This window comes from Battus philenor, unplaced genomic scaffold (assembly GCF_028537555.1).
Source record: "Battus philenor isolate CCGP_79_NKW_IND1 unplaced genomic scaffold, ilBatPhil1.0.hap1 SCAF_28, whole genome shotgun sequence".
Taxonomy (NCBI): domain Eukaryota; kingdom Metazoa; phylum Arthropoda; class Insecta; order Lepidoptera; family Papilionidae; genus Battus; species Battus philenor.
Genome location: NW_027181691.1, coordinates 8,721,987 through 8,737,700, shown reverse-complemented (window position 1 = coordinate 8,737,700; position 15,714 = coordinate 8,721,987). Strand labels below are relative to the sequence as shown.

Sequence of the window (15,714 nt, the reverse complement as noted above, 5' to 3'; positions counted from 1 at the left end):
TTTAATAAATCATTTTATAGCTTTAAAGTTGTTCGAAATGTATGAAACTTGGTTTGTTGACTTATTTACATAATTGAGATTATATTTCATACTTAAATTTTATTTTAAAAGAGCTATTGTTGACTTTTATTGCGGCAATTTTAAGCAGATTAACATCCCTAGCTGGTGCTAGCTTACTATTTATAATGTTAAAATATTTAACGATACAAAAGCTATTTTGAATTTAAATTTCGAACAGCATAATGTGCGCATTTTTAAAATATGTTATGCTATTGCCAGTTGTATACGAGTTTTATTGTAATGCTATTTATAAAAAAAAAAAAAACAAAATTGTTTTATTTTTATATTGACCGATGTGTGTTGCCAGTAATGAGATATGGATCCGAGACGTGGTCGCTTAAGATAGGTCTCATGGAAAGAGTCCAAGGTAACCCAGAGAGCTATAAATAGGGTTATGCCCGGAGCTTCGCTTCAAGATCGAATTAGGAATGCGGAAATCCGTAGACGATCGAAAGGAACTGAAAGTAACTTGAAGTGACAAAAGGTTGACCACGTAAAAAGCACGTCGCAGCGTTAAATGGTCACCTACAGAATGGACAGACGACTTTGATATATATATATATATATATATATATATATATATATATATATATATATATTCAGGCTGCTTCCAGCTGGTTTTGGGAATCCACAGTTGAGATAGGCTCATATCCAGCAGTGAACCTCATACGTCTAAAATGATAATGATGAAGAAATGAAAAACTTTTCCCGACCTTTTAATATGAAGTCGGTCAACATAGTTTGCCCCTCTAATACAGAAAGGTTATTCAATAGTACAGTTTCTATTAAAAACTTTCTAACAATGCGCACAGACTATAAATAATTTAGTTGAATATTTTGTTTTAAATTAATTTCAAACGATTCGAAAAATGTTTTATGGGTTCCAATTATATTTCCAGTGGACCGTGAAATGGAAATACAGTCGCTGCTAAATCACTTCGACGTCGATGAAGCGGTATCTTAAAAACCATGAGGATATTTAACCCAATTCACCTGTTCATATTTCTTTTAATTGTCAAATGTAAGTTCATTTCAGTTAATTTATAAGGAAATATATTGAATATAAAATTTTATTTCCAACATAACCGCAAAAAATCGCCATTTTTGATTGCTTACCGCTTATTGCCGCATCTACTGCCACGTGATCGTCATTTTAAAACCTTTTGACCCCAACCGCCTTCGGTTGTACCAGTGATTTTTTTACTTATGAGTTACTTAAGAAAAACGTAACGTAAGTCTAAATTCAAGTAAAAAATTACTTATAAATATAGATCTAAAATTCATTGTTTCAGTCCATAGGTACCCACTGCAAGGTATAAACTTTTCCCGAAGTTCTCTATGATGGGATATACCATAATTGCCACGCTAGGTAGGTGGGTTGGCGATAGGAGTTTTGTATTATGATAAACAGTGGACGCTGCAGCCCTTCCTCTTGGAACTTCTTTGTGAGCAGTGGCAATCCTATATAATTAAGGCACATAGTAAATTTTATACAGAAGTGCATCCTGAGAATCGAATCCGCGTCCACCGATCGCAAGTCTCAGTCATTTACCGCTAGGTTACCGCTGCTCAGTTATATATAGATAGTAAAAAGTTGTTGGTTATTGATAAAAGCATACCAAAATCGGATGCATTGAACGATAAGTATGTACTCGTATATATATAAAGGTTAATAATTTTGATGTCTCTATCTAAGTCGTGTACAACATAATATTTAAAATTAACTGTTAGATTTAATATATACAACAGTAAAAAGGTTAATATCTAATAACTATACACTAATGTCTATGTGCATATACATCATGTATTATGAACCAAAACAGTAATAACATTCAACTTTACCATCAACAGCTTTCACATCTTTCAAATTTATGTAAAACTAATAATAAAATCAATTCATATAGTACACATATAAATCCTTATTAGTTGTAATCTTCTTTCGATATTTTTAACTTTAATTTGTAATGTTAAATGTATTAAAAAAGTCATGCTTATGCCCTTAGTTGACCAATATTAACGAACATATAACATTTGGTATTGTGAGGCTTGAATACACCGGGAAGTATCCATAACTGATTAAATAATTTCTTCTTAGGTGAAAACGTTGTTTTTTACATTATGCTATAATTTAGACAATTTTATTTTACGTATCCAAAATAAAATTTTCACGTCGATGAAATTAAATTTGTAAGCATTAATATAACAGTCGTTTATGTAGAGCTATGACATAGTGAAGATCCAGATAAGTCGCTGGATGTGGGCAGTGCAAGACCCATCATCGTTGCGAGGATATGATGATGAAAATTATAGCGGTGCATTACTCCGGACCAAATTGGCAAAGTCACAGTTGCTGAAGCTCATGGAAAGGGTTATGCTCAGAATCTCTCTAGGAGATCGAAAAGCGCCACATAACAGGCCAATCAGGAGGTCACTGGAACCTTAAGGCTTTGAATCGGAGACTCAAACGCAACAGAAGGCGTGTGGAACGTTGTCGTTTGTCCACCTTGTTAAGATTGGATGTACTCGTAGATGCTGAATGTTGACCGCTTTCAAATGGTGTAATTGTCAATGTATGGAGAGGTCTTGTATGATGGTGTTTATATAACAGTTTATTTCTATCTCAGATTCGCGTCCCCAAAGGAGAATTAGAGATGGTGAAACTCTCTCAACCGATAAAAAATATATGGTAATCTTTTGTTTTTTTTTTTCAACTGTTTTTATGTTGTACAAATGTTGTTTGAAGTTGTGTGATGGTAAACGGTGTAGTTTTAAGCTCTTTTATAATAACTAAGCCCTGGAACTCCCTCTGAAATCTCGGTTTACATTCTTTATTTTAGAATGACAGTTTCACGTCAGATAACAATGATTCAATGATTTTTGAGGTATTTAAATATGTTGGTAGTAAAGGCAAAAATAAACAGAGTTATAGGTTAAAAATATAAAAATGGATAAGTCATTTGCTGTGAACTAATGTTAATAAATAATGTAATAATAATACAGTAAGAAAAAGAATCATCGAAATTCTTATTACTACTTATTAAAATCAATTATTGTTTACTTTATGTCCCTGCAGACTGTACACTGCCAGAAGGTATTAGCCAGTCTAATTCTAATAGAAAACATAAATTAATTATTAAAAACACAAAATAGACTGTTTACTTTAAACAGAGATATTGAAAATAAGTGAAAAAACTTAAAGCTATTTGCTGAAAATTGAGTTTTTACATATATTAAAAAATACAGACGTCGAGGATTTATTACAAACGGTTAGAATGTTGACGGTGTTCCCTTAGCTTTTTTATTTAAGTTAGTGCTTTTTATGGAAATATGTGTACAAGGTTTAAATATTTTTACTGAACAATGAGCTATACTTTTACTTTTATAGATTTCACACCTATAAGCAATCAATCTTTGTACACGTAAGATTTGATAAAGGAAAAATTATGGTTCGAGTTTTGTACTACGTTTTTTGTAAATGAGTATACACAGGTTTGGTCGGAGTCGAGGGTCTATAAGGAGGGGTCCTAGCTCCCACTAGCCTTACCGATTCTAAGGCGGTCGATGAATCGACTTCTCGAACCATATAGATATTACCACAAAGGTTTCAGAAGTAGAGTTAACAACGCATATCTTTGGACAGGCTATTTGTAATAGCATAAAAAAGTCATAATAAAGATACCGGAATACCTTTAACCTCGCAAAGAGCGTCCACTGAAGGGGTTTCAGTGGATAGGAATACCACGAAGTTTTCCTCTTAAAACAAAAAAAAGGTTGGATTAGCTTAGTTTTCACCAGAAGGCGTAGAGGACAGATTAAAAATGGAATATATTTATAACGTAACTAAGTAAATCATCAAAGTTTTTACATTGCGGAAAAAGTTGTTCGTGTCATTTAAATTATGGGATTTAAATTCCCCCAGAAAAAAAATAGGTGAAGTTGGAAACGACAATATTTAGTTGATATATATCCTATGTTTGTAGGATTAAATTATTATTGCACGTCCGAATTCAAATTCGAACATCGATTTGAATTTGGACGTCATCAGTAACGCAGTTACTATTATTGTGTTCGTATCGGAACTGAACAGTATATGATTATAATATGGAAATACACCATCGCAATCAAAACGTTGGCTCTAAATTTCCTCGTTACCAAGAAGGAACAAAATACAATCTGATGTTTCACTATTTACGTATATGAAAAAAAATACAAGAAATAGTAACAAGGCAAATATTCCAGATATATTTCGTGAAGTCAGAGAAATCACCGAGAAGCTACAGCGGTTGGACTTGCGGCGGAGCTCTAGTGAACGCGTATTTTATTCTTACATCAGCCGCCTGCGTCGAAGATGTTCATCACCTTTACGCAATAGGAGGCTATAAGAAATTCGTGCACTACGAAGACCTCGACAAAGATCCCTGTACAAAAAAATTGAAAAAGAAAGTCATTTACACTTGTGTACCAAAAGGTAGTAGTAAATTAAAAATTAAAATATACATCACATACGCTATTATAATATATATGTTCAAGTGTCGGGAGTCGTGGCGTCAAAGTCGCAGGAAGTCCCTGGATGCGGGCATCAAAAGACTGGTCAGAGTGGCGATATATGTGGACGCTTAATTCGTTTTATCTATCGTCTGATTGGCTAGTAAGGGGTCTAATTACACCACGTCTACCGCCACAAAGTCGCGACTTGGTCCCAAACGCTGCCAGTTATAATAAGTTGAGAAAAAGTTCGCATTTTGTATGTAAATTTCCGGACATAATTTTTAAAAAATATTTACATATAACTGTAGTAAATAGGTAAAATTTTGCAAGTAGCAGACCGGTCATCACGAGGATCTTTTGGACATGGTTATGCCGCTATGCTGGACATCAGGTTCCAGCATCTTTTACTGACTTTAATAAAGCTGTATGTCCATTTTGTAATACAAAATTATAATTAAAAACCGGTAGTGTAAAAGGTGACCTATCGTTACTTTCGAACGTAGACCCAACAATTTTTTGTTTAAACACGATTTAGTTAATTATTAATAGAAATATTTACTGTTAAATATAAATGGTCGATGTGTTTTCAGCTTATGATTTTGATCATGGTGAAGTAGAAAAATGGTCAGCTATAGATATAGGGTTAGCGCGAGTGGATTCCGCGTTTAAATTGTACCCGGATTACGAGAGTCTCTGCTCTTACATGCCGGAGAGAATACCAGTGAACTATGATCCAACATACCAAACACCCGGCCTCGACGCCATCGTTATGGGTTGGGGTCACCTGGAGAAATGGAGGCAGGTTAGTACTAATTACGTTAGTAATTATCGTCGCAATATATCTATAATAATGTTCTGTTTTGTTCGCAAAACACACAAAATTATTTTAAATAACAGTGATAGACGGTAATAATCTAAGAAATAAAATAAGCCTTAATCTTCATAAATTAAATAAATCAACTATCCCACAAGGTATACGTAAATACCAAAAAAATTCTACAATAAATTCCACGACACTGATGATATTTAAAAGCATAATTACTAAAAAAATATTATTGATAAAATTATATTATTCTATCCAAGAATACTATACTGACGTTAGTACGTGAAATAAAAAGCTAAAAAACAACTGTTGAGTTTCTCGCCGCCTCTTCTTAGTAGAACTGCCTTCCGGGCCGGTGCTTCCTGTAGTATTCCTGGAATGTAATGTTGATTGAATATTTGAATGTACTTAATTGCCTATTTAAATAACGAATATTTTGATTTGATTTCATGTGATTACTTGTAATTTTTTTAATTTTACATTGCATATATATTTACTACGAGATAATTAATTATTAAATGGAATCAGGCGTTACCTTGCGGAAGTCCATCCTTAGTAAGAAAAGCACCAATATTTAGCCACTTCCGCACATGCAGTAGTAGTTGTGCAACAAAATGCACCGCCCGCCAACCTGCTGATAAATGCGTATGCGGCAAACAATGCGAATCACACAACTGCCACCGCCAAATCACTCAACACATGTTTCACCCCTCCACGGGGCATCTTCAGGAGTTATGTTACACCGATTAGTGCCAACTCTATGTTTGGGTTATCAGCGGGCTACTATTGCATGTGCGGAAGTGGCTAAAAATTGGTCCTTTTCTTACTTAGATAATTAATTGATATTACATATATTAATACCGTATACAGTTGCGCACAAAATTACTTATTTTATTAAGCTTAGAGAAAGGTATAAATTTGAAACTCAGGAATGGAGGCTAACCTCGAAGAAATCATGGATTTTATTTCAGGTTTATATTATTCCTCCTGTATTCACTTCAGTTGTCATAATATCTTTAATCATTATCATGTCCAATAGACTGTTGCAAACCATAGACCTTCCCTAAAAGTCGTATGCTCATAAAAGTCGCAGTCGGTTTTGCACTGCCCGTATCCTGCGACTCCCACGACTTTGACTGTATCGTCGGTCTACCTAGTGAAGAGCTCTTCCTGTTGCCGACTCACTCCAAGACATATGCCTCCTCCAAAGATACTTACAGGGGGGGGGGGGATTCACTGTAATCGCTTGATAGCTGTGTTGTGTTATGATACGCAGACGATGTTGATGCCAATTCTCTGGAAACTCGTTTGTAAGCAGTGACAATCCTGTATAATCTATACAAAGTGGAAATTTTAAAAGATTGTACGCCGGGAATCGAATCCACGACCTGCGATCAAAAGTCCTCAGACCTGTCCTCAGTCCTCTGTGGCTAGGTTACCAACACTCGTCATCACTTTCATACTCACTTTCACCACACATAATTAGATAAATATAATTCGCTACTACAGAGAAGTTATAACAATTCCTCCTCCAATAGGTATCGAAATTTATTTTTAAACATATAATTATTTTTTTTGTACTTAGTTTTGTGATCGTTTACATTGCCTTACTTTTTATAGCCAGGAGACGAGAAGATATATATACAAAATGAAATTCGGTATGCACCAACAAGAATAATGAATAAAAAGAAATGCAAGGAACATTATGAAGATTATCCGGAACTGCAGAAAGTGATTGACAAATACATGATCTGCACGATGGAGCGGGGCGGCATAAATGCGGACGGCACTGTGGCATTTACACCCGAACCCACGGGGCAAGGATGTAGCGATTTAGATGTAAACAATCCTCATTTTTTTTTGCTTTAACACGTTCACTGCGGGCCCAATTTTGAAGAACTTTCAGCTGGTGCGGCTGAGGTCGAATCAGCCTCAAGCTGAACTTCCTAGTAGTGCGGTTGAGGCCTTTTCTGCGTCATGTTCATCAATGTTTTTTTACAATATTGAGTCAATGCTTCGCAGACATAAAGAAAGCTATATTTGTTTTTGTCATACCTCATACGGTTGAGTGTAAACAGCCGCCGCACTAGAGAGAAAACACGAGTTTTACGCGCCGCACCAGTGCAAAGTTTACCATGAGGCTGAATCGACCTCAAGCCGCAGTGAACGTGTTAAGGACGTTTTACATTACAACCATTGGGTCTGAAAGTTTCTCCTAAGGCGACCACAAGTCTGTAGACACGGTATAGTCAAAGACGCGGAAAATCGCTAAAGATTTTTGGAGGAGGCTTTTGACGTACAGTAAGCCTCTATCGGCTGATATGATAATAATGAAGAAGGCATTAAAAACTTCACTAGTTTCGCTTAAACTGTACAGGTTGTTTGGTTATTGGTATAAAAGCTTTATAGGGACGAATGCATACTTCATTTGGCAACAAATATCTTTATGTATTTATTTTCAATACTTTGTATAAATTGATCATTCTACAATATGTTACATTATTTATTTTACACTGGAATACGACAAGTCAGTAGATTCTTGCAGTACAAAGTCTGCAGGGACATATATTAAACAGTAATTAATTTTAACACATAGCAATTTGAATTTTAAAAATGCATTTTTTAACTTTATTATCATTACATTATTTATTATTTCCGAAAGCATTGGTTTTAGGAGGTATATATATATATACCTCCTAAAACCAATGCTTTATATATATATAAGTATGCACACACACACACACACACACACACTTATATATATATATATATATATATATATATATATATATATATATATATATATATATATATATATCATTGACAGCGTAAGAATCATATATTCACCCGTTTAGAACTCTAATACATGTAACCACTCACCTTCTGTAATACTAAGTTTTATCCTCTCAATAATGTCATTGCATATGGTGTCGAAGAACACGAATGCTTACAATTTATAAAACTATAAAATTTATTACGTCAAGTCAAGTTTATTATAACCATTTTGTTATTTTTAACATAAAGAGGTATTTTCGTTTACGTATGATATATATTATCATAAATATTTATTTTGCCTAAAAACAAAAAAATGTATGGTAGATGGTATGTAAACTTAACACAACTTCAGTAAAAGCAAACGATTAAGTTTAATAAAATATGGTCAAATAACACTAAGTTAAATGTTATATTTTTGGAATTTTAATAAATTTTTTTTCATGTATATAACCTTCATGTATATAATACTTTTTGTACCACCACCGGTTAAACTATTTATTTGTTTATGTGCCATACAACCTGAAAGATTTATTCTTTTATTAGAGCGTACAAAAATGTATATATAAATAAATAATTATTCATCATTCTATATAAATACGTTTTCTAGAATCCGAATTGTCGCAAAAATTTCAAGTACGAACCAACGAATCGAAAATCTTCTGGCTCAAATAATACAGGCAAAACAAGCGGTAGAAGACAAGGTATTTGTCAGGTACGTACATTATCATTACATACATTTTAAACATTGTATATTTGCGAGCATGGGTCGCGTTTTCGTATCTATTTATTCGCACGAACAGTTATTGTGATTGAAGGTGAGTCGGTAGACGCGACGTTGGCAGGCTTCCATCAGGTTCACCAACGAAATAGTCAAGGTCCATTTAAGTCGCTGGATACGAGCAGCGAAAGACTGATCACCGTTTACTGACATGATGATGATGAACCAATCAAACCGAGTCTTGACTCTCTTAAATATTTGATGAAATCAGGCGTTTCCTTGCGGAAGTCCATCCTAAGTAAGAAAAGAATCAACATTTAGCCACTTCCGCACATGCAGTGGTAGTCGTGCAACAAAGTGCACCGCCCGCCAACCCACTGATAAATGCGCATGCGGCAAACAATATACAACAACAACAATTACACAACTACCACCGTTAAATCACTCAACACGTGTTTCACCCCCACACCCACACCGATTAGTGCCAAACACAGAGTCACAGAGATACTCTGTGTTTTCACTTTGTTGCACGACTACCACTGCATGTGCGGAAGTGGCTAAATATTGGTCTTTTCTTACTTGACTTTCTTAGCCATTCTTGCGATTCCAAGCGGTGGTTAGCTATTTTACATGGGCGCCCAAGCGATCTAAAAGCTCCAGAAGTCTCTTTATTCCGTTATGTATTAGGGGAACCTGAAAGTAATGTCGTTTCTGTCAATACATTTTAGAGTAAAATTGAATTTTACCGCTCCAGCATTTAAAATTTGTGTATTAGATGGAAAAAGGTTGTCGATAACGAAGGTGAATATATTGTTGATTAGAAATAAAAGCTTGTTGAAAGTGTAGTCGTGTGAATTTAACTTAAGAAAACGATATTACTTTCGAGTCCCCCTGATATAACGTAAAGGCTTGACCTTGCGATCCTGCGGAAGTTATTGCGTTTTGCTTTCTGTAATAGGATGAAATTTTAAACACCAAAAAAGTAGTAGCGATAAGAAATTTTATAATTATTCATATCTAAAAATAATGATTTAAAAATGTCAATGTAATATAGTATGTTGTCGCTTCATAGGTATTTTTGTCATCAATTATGTTGGACTATTTCCAGTCCCAAGTCTCCCCTAACAGATTTACAGCTGGACCGGTTAAAAACAGCTTGGATCTTGCGCCCCAGGCTACGCTGGAACATGATCTCTACTCCGGAACCTTCATACACAGGCGGCATCCAATCACCTTTTCAACTTAACAATCCTCTAGACCATGTCTTAATTCGATCTAGTATAGATATCCCGAATGTATCTTTATCTAAGTAAGAAAAGGACAAATATTTAGCCACTTCCGCACATTTATCAAAGTGCACCGCCCGCCAGCCCGCTGATAAATGCGTATGCGGCAAACAATGCGAATTGTACAACTTCCACCGTTAAATCACTCAACACGAGTTTCACCTCTCCACGGGGCATCAATATTGGTCCTTTTCTTACTTAGGATGGACTTCCGCAAGGTAACGCCTGATTCCATTAAATATTTTTATCTACTTTGTACACAAAAGTTGAGCCTATGTTCAAGTATTGTTTTATACAAATTTGATTAATCTTGACATAATCAAATATAATGCTATGTAAAGTTTAGTGCCAATTTCATCTCCGACTTTTCAAATAGGCATTTGTCGCTATTAGACATGTTATTTAATATTTCGTTAGTTTATTATTTTAATAAAGAACAGGCAAAACTAATATGAAGTTGTATGGTGTGTAAGTTTTAGTTAAACTTTTTATTTTCACTTTTGGCTGGCTCTGTCGTATTTTTCATTTCCTATTTAGTTATTATATATATACTTTTTATTCACCGCTCCAAGTGAATCCATCTGATAACAAAATAAGCTGAGTAATTAAAGAGTTTCTTACTTACCGATACTGATGTACCGCTCCTTGGGAAAGCGCGGCAGGGTGGGGGCCGAGGAAATAGAATATAAGCACCATCGTCACGAACGTTGACGAAGCACTAACAGAACGGAACGGTCGATATTTTTTCTCAACCGATAATGTTAAAAATACTTATCTTATTTTCTTATCATCTTCATCATCATCTCAGTTATTAAATTCCAACTGCACAGCATAGGCTTTACTCAAAGATCGCAACGATGATCGACTGCATTGCTCACTTCCGGCGCCTTCAAGCGACCTTGACAAAATCGTCGGTTCATCTAGTGAAGGGCCTGCTCACGCCGCATCTCATTTCTGATTACATATCGAACCTTTCGGCCACAATAGCCGTCGGTAGCACAGGCGTGTCTCATCAACTGCCATTTCAGACGAGTAATTCTTCGACCTGTATTTCTAATTTACACATTAACTCTGAACATTGCAGAACGACCACGGTGGGCCTCTGGTCACGTGGGTGGGAGGACGGGAGTACGTGATCGGAGTGGCTTCAGTGTTCCGTGTCAACGCTGACTCTCAGTGCGAAGGGCCATACTTGTATACAAGCACACAGTGTAATGGGGCCTTTATAAGTTGTGTTATTAAGCCAAAAAGCAGGTGAGAAAACTCTAGTGTCTGAATGAAATTAAAATGCATATTTTATGTAAATTATCATTTATAGGAATATAGGAATCTTACCGACTCTGTGATATACGTGTTGCAATCGTCTTACAAGTCGCTATGAAGGGCATTATGAAGTAAATAGAAGAGATATAAAAAAATCTTTAAACAGATATTGCATTTACGTTCCCGAGTACATACACAATTACTTACAATAAAATATTTTGCAGTACATTAATAAACATTTATTTATTTCTTTGTTTCATTCAATTTAAGTAGTCGTTGTTATTCGTTTGTGCTAGTTTAAATAAGTGTTGCCAGTGATTACATACGACTTTTGACGTATGGAAGATTACATATGGCAGATGAATTGTGACAGGTGACATGTGACAGATGATATATGACATATGACATATGACAGGTGACATACGACAGATGATATATGACATATGACATATGACAGGTGATTACGACGAGTTCAATAAGAAGGCTTAAGGTTACCGAGAGAGCAATGGAGAAAGCTATGCTTCGAGTTTCACTGCGAGATCGAATCAGGAATGTAGAGATTCGCAGAAGAACCAAGATCAACGACTTATCACGAAGAATTGGTCTTCTGAAGTGGCAGAGGGGAGTACTTTGCTCATGCAACCAGTAACCGTTGAGGTTGAAAGGTTATCTAGTGGCGACCATGTGCCGGTATACGCAGCGTGGGTAGGTTCCCCACTAAATGGACCGACGACATAGTTAATGTGGCGACCGGTTTCAGGGAAGCCTATGTCTTGTAGGGAGGCGTCTATCGGCTGAATAGAAGAAGACATAGTTTGCGTTCTTATGGATTAATTTAATCGTTTGGTATTTTTTTATTTGTCGTCAGAATTATTAAAAATGAATGATTCGATTTAATTTCAGACGCTATGATCCCATTTGTGACTTGCCGCCTAAAGAGCGTGGTTTCGACATGGTACACAAATACATATCGTGGATTAATCATACTGATGGGTACGTAAATTTTTTTTGTATTAATTTTAGTTACTTTGAAGTTTTTAAGGTTATATAGTCAAAATGCCTTAAAGGTATATGATGGAGATCATAGACTTGCAAGTGCAGACTTTTTTTTCTCGTGGGGAAATTCTGCATGGGATATTTCTTCGCTGTGGGGACAACGAAAGGGTTATGCCGGGCTCCTACCTGCTAAAACACCACGGTCTTCTCCGGCGCCTTTTAAAACTACGGGAATGCTTTTGCATACTACCGTAATTTCAACGGCCGGTAGCTTCGTGTCTCAATTCCTTACTTGCGGTGGATCGTCCCGAATCTGTCAAGGCCAAGTTAAGGGGATTGAAGGAAGACGCGGTATAACGCCCTCCGACATCCAGGTCTTCGACTGCGGATGGATAGCTCAAATGTTCTACCTTTCTTTCTCTCTTTCTCTCTCTCTCTCTCTCTCTCTCTTTCTCTCTCTCTCTCTCTGAGCTGTGAGCTGAGCTGCGTAGAGAACTCACCGACACTGTGGGAAATGACCTATCGATATCAGGCTTCGTTAAGGCGATGGTACAGAACGGTTAGTCATGGAGTGCAAGTCTAACTTAGTTCTTATATAAGAATTTTGGGATATAAAGATCGTTCGTTGCAGATAACGGGTAAAAGTTTGTTTGGAAGAAAAATTCTATCTAAAGGCGTGTTCTTGCCAAAATCATCCAAGAGTTGAAAACTTTCGGAAACTTTATCGAGTGGCTTCACAGATAAAGAGTGGAAATAGTTTGCGTTCGTAAATTTCATGATTTAAAAATATCCAAAGATCTTGGGTCTGAGTATACCGTACCAATCTATCTAAAATGAAATTTTGGTTAAATTAAAAGTTCAAATAATTGACATTAATAACAATCCTTATATTTTAGTTTCTATCACGCGTTTTAGGCATTAAACACTTACACAAGGTGATCAGAAAAAAGTTTTAAAGCAATATGACAATAATATTTTTAAGTTAAAACATTCTGGCGCGTTCGATTTATAATTCAAAATTCGAATGTCTGTTTGAATTCGAACTCCATCAGTGATGTGGCCACTGCTCTTGTGTAAGGGTTGTGTAAATTGTGAATACTTTATACATATGTCAATACACCTTCTTCAATTATTCGTGGCAGCCGTCTTCCTCGCTGACGTGCTACGGCGGTTACTCATCTAAGCTCGCTAATCGTGAATATGTATATTTCCAATCCCCCTGTATAATGTGATCACTCTGAAATATGTTACGACATTTTATTTTTTCTATTAGAATGTGATTCGTCTATAACTTATGGCAGTACAAAGTTTGCAGGGTCAGACAGTAAATAATAATTATTTTAAATAACACTTATTTGAATTTTCATAAACCTTTTCTTGATAATGTATATGTAGAGAAACATTAGAATTAAAAAAAAATAGTGGCATCAATTTTGAACGCAAAGAAATCATTTGTATGTGAATGTTTAAGTAATTTCTTAATTTTCGAACGTTTGTTCAGTTTTTTCTGTTGGCATCCTTGGGTCTTAAAAGTCAAATGGTATGAATATTAATGTAATATTAAAAAAAAATCTGCCAAGTTAAGGGATAAAGCTTTCTTACCATACCATGATGGTATTTATTATTTTTATAACCATTGATATAAATGGGCTAATCATTTAACCCTTTTGGAATGACAGCGGCGCTATCTTTCGAAAATTAGTCATACTAACCTAGAAACCTTTCTGGGCGCATGCACAATAACTTTGCTAAAAATCATTACACGATCAAATGCATAGTTTACGATACTATAAAGGACATACAGACGAACATTCATTTTTATATATACATAGATAATTAATAATTATGGAATGCCTTCATTGTTAGTCATTTTTTTTCAGTCCTGCTGACAACGAAAGGATACAAATAAGACCACAAGTGCCTATAAGAGACTTCGCATAAACCACGGAGCCACAGTTTTTGTACTTTGTAATAACAAATACATGTATGTTTAATATTATTTGTGTTATTTATTTTCCACTTGTCCCCAATACAAGACGATATTCGCAGAATAACCAAGTTGATCAATGTTGTTCGAACTGTTTCTCGTTTAGAGTGGCAGTGTGCGAAAATGTTGACCACGAACTGGCAGATGCTATGTGGATAGGACCCGAACTACGCTAACCATCGGCGTGATCAAAGTTAATTGATGTGAGCAGCGCAAAACCGATCATTGTGATGATCTTTGGATGAGAACTATATATAACAGATGATGGTGATGATCCCAACACATCACACAGTTAATTATTGACAACATTATTAACAATGTATATTTATACATATACATTTATAACATTATCGCAGACGGTATTGCGATGAAGTATTTAACAAAAAATTACAACTAATCTTTGTAATTAAAAAGAAAAATTATTCGTTTAATTTGTAGAGTTAAATAAGGGATGTGAGGCTTATAGGCTGTTCCGATAATTTGAACAAGGGTCTGGATTTACAGCAGCTTCCAAAAGTCGTTGTCTTGTTTACACGACGGGCTCAGTTGCCGGATTTGTATCAAGAACGCTAACATTTGCGAGATGAATCTCCCTAAGCGAAACTGGGAATGCTTTATCGAAATTATTTTTCATATTCAGCTCTCTCTTTAAATATTTAACGAAAATCAAAATGTACTATAAGACTGCATAGATTAGAAGGAAGTTGTCGATGAAAAGCGTTCTTTCGTATATAATTTTAAAGGCGTTGTGTTAGGGTCGTAGGTTTAAATTGAAGAATAACAATTAGCAAGGTGGACCTCTGTGTACTTATTGACCGATTAAGTTCCCGTAATATATCATTACAAAGAAATTTGGTTTTTCTAGTGTTGTAAATAAGCGACCATAGAAATTAAAGAAAACTACTTAAATGAGTTCTAATATGGTTGGCTAAACCTAACTTATGCCTTCACTTAAGATATCTATGGTGGGATATACCATAATTGCCACGCATCAGGCAGATTAGTGATCGTAGTGTTATATTATGGTAAATAGAGGACACTGCTGCCCATTCACTGGAAACTTGTTTATGAGCAGTGTTGATCCTTTATAATTACTCCGCAAAGTGTTAATTATGTAAAATTTAATCTCTGGAATCGAACCTTCTGTGCCCTTACTACTGGACTACCATTGCTACACATGAACGATCGAATGTAATTAATTTTAAAAAGGTTTTACTCAAAATCTTGTAAAAAAATCTTAAGTGATAATAAAGCTTTAATATTGTATACAGTGTATTGTAAAAGTGACCATAAAAACACGTCTGAGTTTGTTGAAAGT

The 15,714-nt window shown here is 35.3% G+C and overlaps 1 protein-coding gene across 1 annotated transcript; it reads left to right on the top strand.

The window, feature by feature from the left end:
• The first annotated feature begins 369 nt into the window (after positions 1 to 369).
• On the top strand, positions 370 to 14,350 carry LOC137925843 (uncharacterized). The gene is made up of 8 exons (XM_068769305.1): positions 370 to 427; positions 960 to 1,015; positions 2,279 to 2,428; positions 4,300 to 4,528; positions 5,139 to 5,350; positions 11,235 to 11,404; positions 12,317 to 12,406; positions 14,290 to 14,350. The coding sequence occupies exons 1-8, from the start codon at positions 370 to 372 to the stop codon at positions 14,348 to 14,350; spliced, it is 1,026 nt and encodes a 341-aa protein (XP_068625406.1).
• The last annotated feature ends 1,364 nt before the right edge of the window (positions 14,351 to 15,714 follow it).

Coding starts and splice junctions, on each gene's coding strand:
- LOC137925843 (XM_068769305.1), top strand. CDS start 370: ATGAGATATGGATCCGAGACGTGGTCGCTTAAGATAGGTCTCATGGAA. Junction 1,016..2,278: donor ACTTCGACGTCGATGAAGCG/GTATCTTAAAAA, acceptor TCGTTTATGTAG/AGCTATGACATAGTGAAGAT. Junction 2,429..4,299: donor TGCTGAAGCTCATGGAAAGG/GTTATGCTCAGA, acceptor CAAATATTCCAG/ATATATTTCGTGAAGTCAGA.